Here is a 14,461-nt window from a genome sequence, read left to right on the forward strand (position 1 = left end):
TGTCCTGAATGTCATCAAAATATCTTCCTTTCAATACTTCCTTGATCTTTGGGAAAAGAAAGAAGTCATGGGGGGCCAGATCGGGTGAGTAGGGAGGGTGTTCCAATACAGTTATTTGTTTACTGCCTAAAAACTCCCTCACAATGCCATGTGAGCTGGTGCATTGTGATGCAAGAGCCATGAATTGTTGAACAGTTCAGGTTGTTTAACTTTTTCATGTAGCCTTTTCAGCACTTGCAAATAGTAAATTTGATTAACTGTCCAGTTGGTACAAATTCATAATGAATAATCCCTCTGATATCAAAAAAGGTTAGCAACATCATTTTGACTCGATTTGGACTGACAGGACTTTTTTTGGTAGTGGAGAATTGGCTAAGTTCCACTGTGCACTTTGACACTTTGTTTCAGGGTCATATTGGTACACCCATGTTTCACCACCAGTGATATAACAGGGCCCAAAACATCGTCTTGCCTCTCCAAAAGGTCTTGGCAAACTTCGACTCTGCTTTTGTTCATCGGTGAGCTCCTCTGGGACCATTTTTGCACACACCTTTCTCATGCCAAGATTTTCAGTTAAGATTTCCTTGACTGTTTATAGATGTTTACTTGGTCTGCTATGCTTCTCACAGTCAGCCGACGATTCTGACTCCCGATACAACAAATTTTTGCATTGTTTTTATCAATTCTGATTGTCACTGGCCGCCCTGACCTTTTTTCATCAGTAACGCGTTCTCTCCCCTCAAAAAAATGTTTAATCCACTTGTACACTACTGTTTTCTTCATGGCATTATCCCGCTAAACTTGGAAAGACAGGTCCCTGATTTCACTTCCACTCTTGCCGACATAGCTAAGAAATTTAATGTGTATTCATTCATTGCTCTAACTCAGGCTCAGACATTCTACCAACTGCACACAAAAACAAGCCACACTGCTTTAATCTACCACCTGTCTCTCTGGAGGTTCCCGCCCACCGGTCCTTCCAGTGTCTCCCACCCTGATAAACCACGAGTTGCCCTGCTGCAGCCTTCTCATCTCTACCTCCCAGAAAGCAGCGAGAGCCCCACGTGGCTAGTTTTTCAGCAGAAAAAGCGTTGCGCAAGCGCAGAGAGCAGCTACGGCGTACACAGGGGCGCTTGCGCAAGGTTTCTTCAGCCGGGTTCATCCCGCCTACAGGTTCCGCGCACTCCTCGCCTTTCTTACGACAGCACTACGCATGCGCCTTGGAAGGAGGGGCCAGTTTTTGGGAAGGGTAAGGGGCGGGCCTTGGCCGAGGTCTCAGCGCGACTGCGCAGACGGGGGCCCTACTGGAACATGGCGACTTGCGCTGAAATTTTGCGGAGCGAGTTCCCCGAAATTGACGGACAGGTCTTCGACTACGTGACGGGTGAGCGAAACTGACTCAAACCGCTGGGGAGGCCAAAGTGGAAGTCGGGGATAAAAACTACGGGAGGGCAGTGCTGGAGGCCGCTACTAGGCCTCTCCTCTGCGTGACCTCTTGTTCCTAGGGCCGGTTCGGTCTGGAGCCGGGACTGAGGCCGAGGTTGGGGGACTAAAGCTGCTTGCATGTCTACCCTACCCGGTATCTTTCTCGTCTTGCCACGCCTGGCCCAGGCGTCTTGCACAGCGGCAGCGCGGACTTCGAATCTGTGGATGATCTGGTGGAAGCTGTGGGGGAACTGTTGCAAGAAGTGTCCGGGGACAGCAAGGATGACGCGGGCATCAGAGCAGTGTGCCAGCGCATGTACAACACTCTGCGACTGTACGTGCCAGGGCAGGGTTATTTGTGGGGGTGATGGGAGGAATTGCGGTCAGGAGACAGAAGATGAGGGAAGACGATCTGATGGTCATAGAGTTTTTTCCTCAAATTCTAACTCTGCGCTTTCTGTCCCTACCGTCAAGGGCTGAGCCACAGAGCCAGGGAAACAGCCAGGTGCTACTAGACGCCCCCATCCAGTTGTCAAAAATAACGGAGAACTACGGTGAGAGTAAGGGAAGATTGAACTAGCTACCCTCTCCTTTTTCTCAGCCTCCAGCCCCCAGCCACCTGACCCCTGGAGCTCAGGACTCCTGGTACCTCTTTAACATGGGACAAGATTGTAGAAGTTAGTTGATGTCTCTATTGAAGGCAGAAGAGCCCATTGATGAAGGGAGTAGGATTGGAGGGTTCACCAAGCTCTTGGCAATGGTAGGAAGCATATGGGCCTTGGAATTAAACAAACTTGGATTCATGCTCCCTCCAGTTTTGTGACTTGCTCATCAACTGCATGCTGTTGTAAGAGTTGCTTATATGCCCCAGTCTCTCTATCCTTAATCCGTGAGATACTTTTTTCATTTAGGTGCAGGGAGGAGGATAGCTATCTATCTTTAGTATTGTCTTTCAGGGAAATGTCTGTGTCTGGTTCCTATTAGTTACTCAAAATGCTAGTTTCCCTTCCCTCAGGTAGAAGGTGACTGCTTTTCTTATCGCTTACAGACAGTGGCACCAACCTTCCAGGACTGCTAAAGAGGGAACAATCCTCGGTGAGAAGGAGGAAGAAAGGGAAAGGGCTGTGTCTATGGTTGGGGTAGGAGTTGACTGTCTCTAAATACTGGAATATCTTTCTGGGGGATTTCTGATTGTCGTTCCCTGAGTCTTTAATTCTGTTCATTATGAACAGAATTGAGAGGGGTAACTTGAGGTGTCCTTTCTGGGGGTTCCTCTCTAAACCTACACCTTGGGGTGAAATGGTTGTGTTTGGACCCTTAGACAGTGAATGCAAAGAAGCTAGAGAAGGCTGAGGCTCGACTGAAGGCAAAGCAGGAGAAACGTTCAGAGAAGGACACACTCAAGACTAGCAACCCTCTGTAAGTTTAACAAGAAGGGTTGAGAAAAGAGTAGAGCCGTCTCTGTAGGGATGGAAGGGTGGTTGGGAGTGCTAAAAACCATCCATGTTTTCCTTTAAAAGAGTCTTGGAAGAGGCATCAGCCAGCCAGGCAGGCAGCAGAAAAGAGAGTCGGTTGGAGTCATCGGGCAAGAACAAATCCTACGATGTGCGAATTGAGAACTTTGATGTGTCTTTTGGTGATAGGTGAGGAAGTGGCCGTGGGGGGTGTGTGTGATGTCTTTGTGTTTCCAGTTAAGGGAGAATTTAGAGAGATGAAATGGGGCTAAAAATAATGTTAGGTTTCTAAAATAATGTTAGACTTACTGTGCACCTACGACTAGAGCACCCTTTGTCTTCTTTCTGCTCCCCCTGCAGGGTACTGCTGGCTGGTGCAGATGTGAACCTGGCCTGGGGCCGCCGCTATGGGCTGGTGGGTCGGAATGGGCTAGGGAAGACGACGCTGCTGAAGATGCTGGCCACCCGGAGCCTGAGGGTTCCAGCCCATATTTCGCTGCTGCATGTAGAGCAGGAGGTTGCTGGAGATGACACCCCTGCCCTGCAGAGTGTGTTGGAGAGTGACACTGTGCGAGAAGACCTTCTGCGGCAGGAGCGGGAGCTTAGCGCCCTCATTGCTGCTGGCAGGTGAGGGTTTTGGGCTAGGGAATAAAGAACAGCGTGAATATGAGGCACAGCTATCCTTCGCAGAGTTCCTGCCATACTCTCACAATCGGAAGTTTGCATGCCCATCCCAGTATGCAGCACAGCTTAGAACTTAACACTGTGAGGCTCTCAAACCATTGTTCCTCCCACAATGCCCACAGCCCTCACTGCTGTGAGCAGGTCCTCCCTGTACTCTATTCTTGTCCCAGCAACCATGCAGCCAGAAGCCTGCTTTCCAACTGCATAGGGTGCGTCCTCTTGGACTGCCCCCATTCAGGCTGATTGCTCTTACCTCCCCATTCCCACCCCAGGGCCGAGGGCGCAGAAGCGGCACAGCTGGCAGAAATCTATGCCAAATTGGAAGAGATTGAGGCTGACAAAGCACCTGCCAGGTATTTGAAATACCCCCTTTCTTCCTTCACATTTCACCTTTTCCTCTGTTACCTGTTATAACTGGGTTCTTCAACTTTTTCACTCATAGGGCATCAGTCATTCTTGCTGGGCTTGGCTTTACACCTAAAATGCAGCAGCAGCCCACCCGGTGAGTGAGTGGCCCTTGCCATTTTTGGCTCTGAACACTGTTGGCTCACCTGCCTGCCCTGGTGAGCACCCACCTCTGATGCAGCTCTGTCTTTGTTTAGGGAGTTCTCAGGTGGCTGGAGGATGAGACTGGCCCTTGCCCGGGCCCTGTTTGCTAGGTGAGTCTTCTGGGCCTGTGTATGGATACTATGGAAGGTGGGCCTTGGTTCCTGGGAGGCAATAGTGAGCCACTGACCTAAAATCTCAAGCCTTGCATTCTTCTTTTCCATAGGCCTGATCTTCTGCTGTTAGATGGTGAGTTTGAAATGGGGCACCCTGGCTTTAGGGTGTGGAAGGGTGGCCGCACCCAAGTTCCTGGTTCGCTAGCCTTTCAATCCCAAATGTGTCTTCCCTCACTTTTCCAGAACCCACAAACATGCTGGATGTAAGGGCCATCCTGTGGCTGGAGAATTACCTGCAGGTGAGTGCCTACAGGTGTTGGAGTAAGTCTAGAGAAAGCCTGCCTCCAAGACACTTGAGGGTGCTGGGAACTGACTTCCCTCCCAAACTGGGCCATCCTTTGACCCCCTCAGACGTGGCCCTCCACAATCCTGGTCGTCTCCCACGACCGAAACTTCCTGAATGCCATAGCCACAGACATCATCCACCTGCACAGCCAGCGGCTAGATGGTTACCGGGGAGACTTTGAGACCTTCATCAAGACCAAGCAGGAGCGGCTACTCAACCAGCAGCGTGAATATGAGGCACAACAGCAGTATCGCCAGCATATCCAGGTGTGGGAGCAGGCAGGGCTGGGTGCCCCATCCCATGAGTATTAAGAGCGACAGCGAGTGAAGGAGCCTGACCAATGCCTGCGCTCATCCACCTGCAGGTTTTCATTGACCGGTTTCGCTACAATGCCAACAGAGCCTCTCAAGTACAGAGTAAAATCAAGATGCTGGATAAGCTGTGAGTACAGTGTCGTTGACCAGGCCCTAATTCCTGTTCTCTTAATTTCTTGCCTCATTTTATAGGCCACCCTTTGCCCTCCCATTCTAGGCTTCCACTTTTCTAGAAACCAACTTGAACTCCCTTCCCTGCAGAAAAGAAGAGTATTCTATACTGTTCTCAACGAGTTAATCTTGTCCCCAGCCCTAGACAACCACTAATCTACTTGCTGTCTATATATATTTGCTTATGCCAAACATTTACTATAAATGGAATCATACAACATGACCTTTGTGTCTGGCTTCTTTAGCTTAGCATAATGTTTTTGAAGTTCGACCATGTTATAGCGCATATCAGTACTTCATTGCTTTTTATGGCCAGATAATATTCCATTGTATGGATGCACCACATTTTGTTTTTTGATTCATCAGTTGATGGACATTTAGATTGTTTTCTCTTTTTGGCTCTTATGAATAATGCTGCTGTGAACATTTGTGTGCAAGTTTTTGTGTGAACATATATGTTTTCTGTTCTCTTGGGTATATACCTAGGAGTGGAATTGCTGGGTTACATGGTAATTCTATGTTTAACTTTTTGAGGAACTGCCAAACTGTTTTCTAAAGCAGCTGTGCCATTTTACATTCCTGCCAGCACTGTATGAGGGTTCTAATTTCTCCATATCTTTATCCACATTTATTATCTGTCTTTTATTTATTTATTTATTTATTTTTAAGATGTTATTGGGGAATTGGGGGAGGGGAACAGCGTTGGGGAACAGACAAGTTGCTGTCCTTTTGTTGCTGTCCTAGTTGTGGAGGACGTTGCTTCACTAGCCCATGTTGGTATTATCATTGAGCTCTTCCCAGGTGAGGCAGTCGCTCGCCGGCCATTGGATGGCAGCTCACGAAAGCTCACACCTGCTGCCAGCCAGCCTCACTGCAGCCTATGCCGTTGCCGGCAACTCAGGGCAGCCCAGCTCCAGGTTCAACTGTTGCTCACCATCTTAGCTGTAGAGGGCGCAGCTTTGCTGGCCCTAATGTGGGATCCAAACCGGGGCCCTGCTGCTCAGAGCTGGTGTCCCAAGCCAACTCCTAACCAGTGCACCACTTGACCGGCCCTATTATCTGTCTTTTAATTTTAGCCATCCTAGTGGGTATGACTTGATATATCATTGTGGTTTTGATTTGCATTCTTTCATGACTAAGGATGATGAGCATTGAAGGTTTAATCTTGAAGCAACCTTTCTAGAAGTGCTGGTGTTAGGGGACCCTAAAATCGTAAGGCTTAAGATTTTGTGACATTGAAACATATATTGTAATATATTAACTGGGAAGACAAACTACAAAAAGTGTAATCCTATTTTTTCAGCATATCATGAACTAGAAGAACATACAGTCATGCACTGCTTAACAGAGTTCTGAGAAATGCATCATAGGCAACTTTTGTCATGTGCAAACATCATAGAGTGCACTGATGCAAACCTAGGTGGTATAGCCCACTGCACACCTAGGCTGTATGGTTATAGCCTGTACAGCATGTTACTGTACTAAATACTGTAGGCAATTGTAACATAATAGTATTTGTGTATCTAAACATAAAAAAGGTACAGTAAAAATATAGTATAAAAGATAAAAAATGCTACCTTTATCATGAATGGAGCTGGCAGGACTGGCAGCTGCTCTGGGTGAGTGAGTGATGAGTTCATGTGAGGGCCTAGGATATTACTGTACATTACTGTAGGCTTTGTAAACAATGTACACTTAGCCTACACTAAATTTGTAAAACAACATGAGATTAAATTAAGCACAAGAGGAAATGATGCAGTCAAGAGAAGTGATAAGCATGAGACGTATGAGGCTGCTGCCGGTGTAACACAGCACACTGTTTTACAGCAAGCTTTATTTGTATAAGTAGAAAGAGCTAATTCTAAAATAATAAAAAATATAGTACGGTAAATACATAATCCAGTAACATAGTCCTTTATCATCATTATTAAGCATGTGCTGTACATATTTATGCTACACCTTTATACAGCTGGCAGCGCAGTAGGTTTGTGTACACCAGCATCACGACAAACATGTGAGTAATGTGTTGTGCTACGACGTTTTGATGTCTATGATGTCACTAGGTGGTTGGAGTTTTTCAGCTCCATTATAATATTAACGGGACCGCTGTCTTACATTTGATCCGCTGTTGACCGAAACATCGTTATATGGCACGTGATTGTACTCTAAAGTAAGAATGTTATCTAGGTGGTGGGAGTACAAGCTTTTTCTAAGTTTTCTCTGAACTGTATTACTTGTACAGTAAGAATGACGTTATTTTTTAAAGTCATAAATCTAGAGCGCCCCTTTTCTCCTCAGACCAAAGCTGAAACCTGTGGACAAGGAGTTGGAGGTAGTGATGAAGTGAGTGCTGGGCCAGAGGGGCTGGTGGGGAAGCTCTTATTTCTGGTCACCCGGAGCCCTTCACCTCCACCTCCTGCAGGTTCCCTGATGGGTTTGAGAAGTTCTCACCGCCAGTTCTGCAACTAGATGAGGTGGATTTCTACTATGATCCCAAGCACGTCATCTTCAGCCGTCTCTCTGTCTCTGCTGATCTTGAGTCCCGCATCTGTGTGGTATGGCTGCTGTTTGTTCCATGGTCTCTCCCACCCCAAATATGTGCTGTGGATTGGCCCAGATCCTCGGGCTACAGAGGCAAGAGGTCCACAGGGACAGGAGTCAGAGCCTGAGCCAAGGACTTGGCTGTACTTACACCGTCCCCATCCTCCATCCCACAGGGCTGCCCTGCTAAGATGAAAAGCTTGGCATGTGGTACTTTATGAATACTTAGAGCAGTATTTTATCTTAGTGGCCTCAGCCCTGAGTTTTCTCAAACCATGAAACTTGAGAGAGCCTGGGCTTCAGGGTCAGACTTCAGATCCTGACTTGGCCATTTCCTAGCTTGCTTACTAAGCAGTTTTCTCATCTTTAAAACAGAGATAACATCTACCTCACTTGGTTATTGGGAGAATTAAATTCCCAGCACGTAGTAGGTACTCAGGTGTTAGGTTCTCTTTACATCTTTACTACTACCTTCATTTTTCTCTTTAGTTTCTTAAAAATATTTTTTTAGTTGTTGGAAGTCACCGGAACTACCCGAGACCAATTCTCATCTCTCTGCCCCACACATGAACACTCCTTAAAGCTCTCGTGTTTCTTCATATAGGTTGGGGAGAATGGAGCTGGGAAGTCGACCATGCTGAAGCTGCTTATGGGGGACCTGACACCTGTTCAAGGCATCAGACATGCTCACAGGTAAGGCCCACACCTCCACTCCCCACTAGTCATACACTGTAGCCACACTCCTTTATGGTCATCGCCGTCCATCTCCCCTTCCACTTTCTTTTCTGCCTGCAGGAATCTGAAGATTGGCTATTTCAGCCAGCACCATGTGGATCAGCTGGACCTGAATGTCAGTGCTGTGGAACTGCTGGCATGCAAGTTTCCTGGTGTGTTAGGGATTTGAGTTGAGGAGACAGGGCCAGGGCTGATGCCCACTGCTAGACCTACCTTGGGGATGTGCTGAGCAGCCCACCCAAATCTAGGTGTAAGGACATGGGCATTTGGAAGTGGGGCTGGGGGAGGATGAAGGGAGGGAGTTGGGCCATGATGGGGTGGGGCCTATTCCAGGACGGCCTGAGGAGGAGTATCGTCACCAGCTGGGCCGGTATGGCATCTCTGGAGAACTGGCCATGCGCCCCGTTGCCAGCTTGTCCGGGGGCCAGAAGAGCCGGGTAGCCTTTGCTCAGATGACCATGCCCTGGTGAGGCCTCATTTTCTAGAGCTCTTGCCTTCCCCTTTACCTCTCTTGCCTAGTAGACAATGATTCTCTTGCTTTGTATCAGAGGAGTTCATTTTCTTTCACCCCCCCCCCACCCCCTGCCCATAACTGACCACCTTCCTGGGTTCTGCCTTCCAGCCCCAACTTCTATATTCTGGATGAACCCACAAACCACCTGGATATGGAGACGATTGAGGCTCTGGGCCATGCTCTCAACAATTTCAGGGTGAGCGTGCCTTCACACTGCCCACTCCTCCCCAGGTCTCAACACCCCTGACGGCCCCTCTGAGTGCCTTTGGTCTCCTGTTTTTCAGGGTGGTGTGATTCTGGTGTCCCACGATGAGCGCTTCATCCGGCTGGTGTGCCGGGAATTGTGGGTGTGTGAAGGAGGCGGCGTCACCCGGGTCGAGGGGGGATTTGACCAGTACCGCGCCCTTCTCCAGGAACAGTTCCGCCGTGAGGGCTTTCTATAGGGCCACTAGGCTGAGCACCGCCCAGGACATGGACTGATCTCTCGGACCCCTGGTCTACCATGTAGGCAAACATCTCCAGGCCATGGACTTCGCCCGACTTTGGGGACAGCCTTATTCCCCATTCTTTCCTTTTGACTGGAGCATCCTCTGCACATCCAAGGAGCCCCATCTAAGGGTCCGTGAGAACTGGTCTTCCAAGTGGAAGGGGTTGGGGGGTGCCCTCTGGGGTTATAGATCCCCCCACTGCCCCAGCTCTCACTGGGCCCCGAGTGGCTGCTATGTAAATTAAATCTCCCTTGCCTCATCTCTGCTGTTCCCTGGCAGGGCTGCAGTTTGTTAATGGGTATGGGCTCTCTGATTTGGTGTTTTCCTGTGACACTTGTATCAATCACACAGAGGAAGCCATGGCATCACCAGCCTTGTCCCTGGAAGGAGACATCATTAAAGTCGCTGGGGCTCGGAGGTCATCTGCCTGACCTTGCAGTGGGCTGAGCTGATGGAATGAAGGGCACTGTGTTACATCACTGTGGTGCTGTTCCCTATAGTTCAGGCTCAGCCTCAGCTGAAGAGATCTTGGATTCTGCCGTCTCAGCCTTACTGCTTGGGAGAGTGAACTGATTCTGTAATCTGGCAGCCTTAAACATGGTTTGCCAACTGCTTTCTCCAGTAGTCTCTGGCCCATGCTCACCCTGCTTCTCTGATCTGGACCCTCAGATGAGGCTGAAGAGAAACCAAGAAACTTTTTATCCCCATTTTGCTGGGGTGACTTTATTTTCTTTATTTTTCCTCTAACCATGTAGGAGGGGCCTGGAAAGTAGTGAACTGAGAATGGGGTCTAATAGGAAGAAACAGAGCACTGTGTTTTCAAATTAAGCAGACTTTAAGGGGGGATGTTTAACAGAGATAGTATGATTTATACTATTGTTTCTCGAGGACTCAGCTGCTGTATGTAATTGCTATGCAGAAGACACTAAGATAGAGACATTGCTTTGCTCTCACTGACAGTGGAGAAACCAGAGTCAACAGAAGGAACTTGCTGGCTTTGTGGAGAATTGTAGTCACAAAGCTCAACTGAGGAACGTTAACTCAGCTACTAAGGTTATTATAGGTAGCTGGGAGAGAGATACCTATTTTGGAGTAAAGGAGGATAAAGACAGGAAGGCTCTATTGATTGACCACAGAGCAGGCCGTGATGGATGAAGCCAGCAGAAGGGCACTAATTGGCCTGCCTCCTCAGCCTCTCGCTTCTTTTCGGAAGCCAGAGGAGGTGTTCCCCTAGCCGTGTCTGTGGCCATGTGCACCCTCACACTCCTGAAAGCCTTCTCACAGCCTCCATCACTGCCAACCTCAGACCTGCAGATGGGCCAGTTGAGAGCCATCTGGTGTAGGATCTGTGTTGCTTATTTGCTGGATTCTCAGCATCTTCACCCCTCACAAGCTTGTGAATCCCAGTATGAGTTCTCCCAACTCCTTAGAGTGTTGGAGTGCAGCCGAAAGGTTCTGTGACACAACCTGCTTCTTTTGGAGGTAGATGGCTTTGTATACGACAAGCCCTGGAGTTGGAGTTGGGTTTAAGATCAAGTTTCAGCTCTATTGGTAATAAAAGGGGTCACCAGTATTAGCTGAGTAACCTTTTTAAACAACTCCTACTCGGTTTCTTTATAGGATTGGCTGACAAGCACATAATACATAAATGCACTGAGAAAATGATTCTTGTGTGACCAGTCTGAAGGACTGTCATATGGGAAAAGGAATAAATGTTCTCTGACTCCAAAGGTATACCAATTTGGGCTCAAAGGAAGGAAAAGTTTTTCAATAGCTCATGCTGCCTTCTGAGAGTGAGTTCCCAGTGGCTGGGACTGTTCAGCCCTGCCAGACTCTAGAGGAGGGCTCTTTTCTGGAGGCAGCACTAGATGGCTTGCAGGTTGGCTTTTAGTTCCATGATTTGATTAACAAGATGGGAGGAGTCTGTATAAATGACAATACAGGCCTACACTGCAGGCCTTCAGAAAGTTGGAATGAATTAATTGGCAGCAGCTGAGAAAGACCCTACACTAAGTGTGTAAGGTGAACTTTTGGAGATTAGAGGGGAGTTGGCAGAAGATAGTTGTCTTAAGAGAAAATGTAGACAATTCCAGCTCCATTCCAGAAAGCACAGGGCAGAGAGAAGAGGAATCTGACACTCAAGGGTGGGAGGCCACCCTCAAACAGCAGACTGCCCATGATGGCAGCCACCCCTTCGTGCTGTGGGGCCTGTCTAGCCCCAACCATGGGGGAGCTGGTCCTGCCACACAGCTGCTGACACTGGAGCTGCCCTGCCAGTGCCAGGCCTTAAAGCCAATGAGACAGATTAAAGGGGCCCGTTTTGTTGTTTTTAAACCTCGTTTCAAGACAATGCTAAGGAAATAATGACAGTATTTATTGAGCTCTTACTGTGTAGTAGGCACTTTACCTGCGCTAACTCAATCCTCACCACCCCATGAACTGGCACAGTTATTATCCCCATTTTATAGATGAGGAAATGGATTTGACATAGTGGGTGGCAGGACTGGGATTCAGGCCAGTCTGGCTCTAGAGCACAGCTCGTAACTGTCACGCTGCACTGTTTCAGCTCCTAGTGTGACCTGCTCAGTAGTCGTAGGTTTGTTCATTCCATCACTTAAAACTCATTGATTGCATGGGGCAGGGAGTGGGAGGTGGGAGGTTTGAACAAGTTTCTCAGGAGAGCAAGCTGATGAGTAGGAGTACCTGGCACTAGCCGACATGCTGGGTGTTCAGTGAATAGTTGTTTGTTAAATTAATGATTAAAAACATGGGCAAGTCATGCACTGGGATTAGTCCAGCTCTACCACTAATGGCATCTTGGGCAAGTCAACCTCTCCTGATTAAATTGTCCTTATCCATAAAATGGGCATAACACAGTTTGTCTCGCCTGCTTCTTTGGGTAGTTGGAAGGATTAAATGAGGCAAAGTCCTGTGTAAACTGAACGAATATTTTTGTAAACTGTTAAGGGCCATGGATCCATCCAATTTCATGGATGGAGTGGGGGCAGCAGCTAGCGCACTAGCACATGTGCACATAAACATCAAGATGATTGCCTCAGGAGGGCCACCCTGCAGCCCTCCTGCTGTGCCAGGCATCAGAAAGCATGCACGCAGGCTGGGACGCAGCATGAGGCTGCCTGGCACCCGCTGAGTCTCATGGGGGAAGGCAGAAATCACCATGCAATTTAAGCCCATTCTAATATATATAGGTCATGCCCTGTCGGTAATTCTAGGTTTCTGTTTTCTTTATGTTATATAAATGGGTAGTTTGGAAGTGATTTCAGCTTTACTGTATATAGAGAGAACTTTGAAACCCTAAATTAGAATAAATATTTTTCAACCCATGCTACATACAGCATTTTCAACATGTAGAAATGCTTCTGCAAGCTGTTAAGTGGCTCTGGCTGAGTTATTCCCATTTTACAGAACTGGAACTTGAGGCAGAAAGATGTTAAGTGTCTTGCTTAAGTTCAGATACCTCTGTGCATGCAGAGATGGGGCAAGAACTGAGGTATCTGGGTCCCCTGCCTTCTCACATCTCTCCCAATCACTGTTCTCACCTTTGTTCCACAGTTATTCACATGATGGGTGACAGTCTCACCTCATATGTGCCCCTGCGCATACTCAGGGTCATGTGACCTGTCCTATTAGGGAAGCATTCTGAACCTGGAATGAGGGGGAGTGACTGTGAATCTGATCTAATTTGTTTTTACCTTGTAAACTAGAGTGCCAACTCTGGAGTCAGAACTGCATTTAAGTCTGAATTCTATTATCTAATAGCTGTGTGACCTTGGCAAATTAGGCCTCTTAGCGCCTCAGTTTTCTGATCTGTAAAATGGGGATAATAATTTAATGGTCCTTACATTTTTAGGGTTATGGTGAATATTAGATAATTCAAGCAAAACTCTCATCATAATTCCTGGTAATTCCATAAGTGTTAGCCATTACAATGATTATTAGCATTTGTTGCAACCCCTGCTGTTGCAACCCCTGCTGTTTTATTAATTTTTAGTGAAGTATTATTTATGATGCCCTATTGCTAAAACCACTGTATTAGTCACAGTGCCTCAGCCAAAATGACATGTACCCAACCCTCCTACTTTTTAAAGTCTGGCTGATCCAAATTACCTAAAAGAGGGACATGTCAATATCCACAGTACCCATCCCAGCACTGCCCAGAAGGGACGCAGGGAGGCTGCTTCAAATCGCAGAGCTGCTAATATGAGACTCAACTGTGAAAATGACTGGATCGGCCATTCAGAGCCTGGTGCCATCAAAGTTCTAATCACAGCCCCACACCCCTTGTTTTGATTCCATGTCCACAAAGCAAATCCTCGAGGGTCTCATTCCCCTGCAGCTGGCCTACTAGAGAAAATGTGGCCAAGCCTGAGCCCTAGACCAATACGGGGCTGGCTGCCTGGCCTGGCCCCTCCACTTACCGGCTCAGTGCTCCAGGGCAAGTTCTGTAACCTCTCCTAGTACAGTTTTTCTCTGGATAAGATGGGATACTAATTTGCATAAGGTTATCGAAAAGATTAAGAGTATTAATCCACCAGGGAATGGAGGACTGCCTCCTAAGGAGGGTGGTTCTACACGTTGAGTAAACAGCTATATGGTGTTGCCAAATGTGGTGGGAAGATGAGTTGGGATGTCACTGAGGAGGGAAGGCAGGAGAAGAGATACATGTGTCCAGAGTTCAGGACACTTCAGAGAGGGCGGTAACGAGACCAGTGCCCATGTTCCAAAGGTAGGTTGGCCAAAGGACATTTAAGAACAATGCATTTCTATTCTTTGAAGTTATTTGCATTTCTGAGATGCAAAACCCTCTCCAGTTATCTCAGATCTTCAATAAACGTCACTTATTTCTGTTGTTGCTTTTTGAAATCAAGGAAGGAGCTGAATTAATGCAGTATGGAACAGATAAAATAAGCAAGAGTTCTGAGCCAGAGGTGATCATAAAAATGAAAACACAAATGCCCACCTGCTGGGAACTTGCAGAAAACTGAGAAAGGGCTTTAATACATGACTTAAATATACAACTTTCCCTGTATTTTCAGACGTTTTTGGACTCTCTGCAATGTGATTGTTGCACTTTTCTTTTTTGGATTAACTTGGCCCTATTGTTTT

The 14,461-nt window shown here is 47.4% G+C and overlaps 1 protein-coding gene across 3 annotated transcripts; it reads left to right on the plus strand.

Annotated features, from left to right (window-relative positions):
* Window positions 1-1,185: 1,185 nt before the first annotated feature.
* ABCF3 (ATP binding cassette subfamily F member 3) lies at window positions 1,186-12,210 on the plus strand. 3 transcript variants are annotated; one of them, XR_002121836.1, is made up of 22 exons: window positions 1,264-1,384; window positions 1,612-1,759; window positions 1,900-1,985; window positions 2,474-2,520; window positions 2,747-2,844; window positions 2,946-3,068; window positions 3,240-3,506; window positions 3,836-3,916; window positions 4,006-4,065; window positions 4,166-4,222; window positions 4,336-4,358; window positions 4,469-4,524; window positions 4,637-4,837; window positions 4,936-5,012; window positions 7,355-7,399; window positions 7,479-7,611; window positions 8,202-8,290; window positions 8,393-8,484; window positions 8,666-8,798; window positions 8,955-9,042; window positions 9,131-9,464; window positions 9,686-12,210. XR_002121836.1 is itself a non-coding variant. In XM_019623558.1 (21 exons), the coding sequence occupies exons 1-21, from the start codon at window positions 1,312-1,314 to the stop codon at window positions 9,287-9,289; spliced, it is 2,130 nt and encodes a 709-aa protein (XP_019479103.1). In that variant the 5' UTR covers window positions 1,186-1,311; the 3' UTR covers window positions 9,290-12,210. The 3 variants fall into 3 exon arrangements, 2 of the variants coding, with proteins under 2 accessions (XP_019479103.1, XP_019479087.1); XM_019623558.1 differs by having other exon boundaries at window positions 1,186-1,384; window positions 1,900-1,979; window positions 9,131-12,210; XM_019623542.1 differs by having other exon boundaries at window positions 9,131-12,210.
* Window positions 12,211-14,461: the final 2,251 nt, after the last annotated feature.

The sequence above is a fragment of the Hipposideros armiger genome, unplaced genomic scaffold, assembly GCF_001890085.2.
Source record: "Hipposideros armiger isolate ML-2016 unplaced genomic scaffold, ASM189008v1 scaffold_14, whole genome shotgun sequence".
Classification (NCBI taxonomy): Eukaryota; Metazoa; Chordata; class Mammalia; order Chiroptera; family Hipposideridae; genus Hipposideros; species Hipposideros armiger.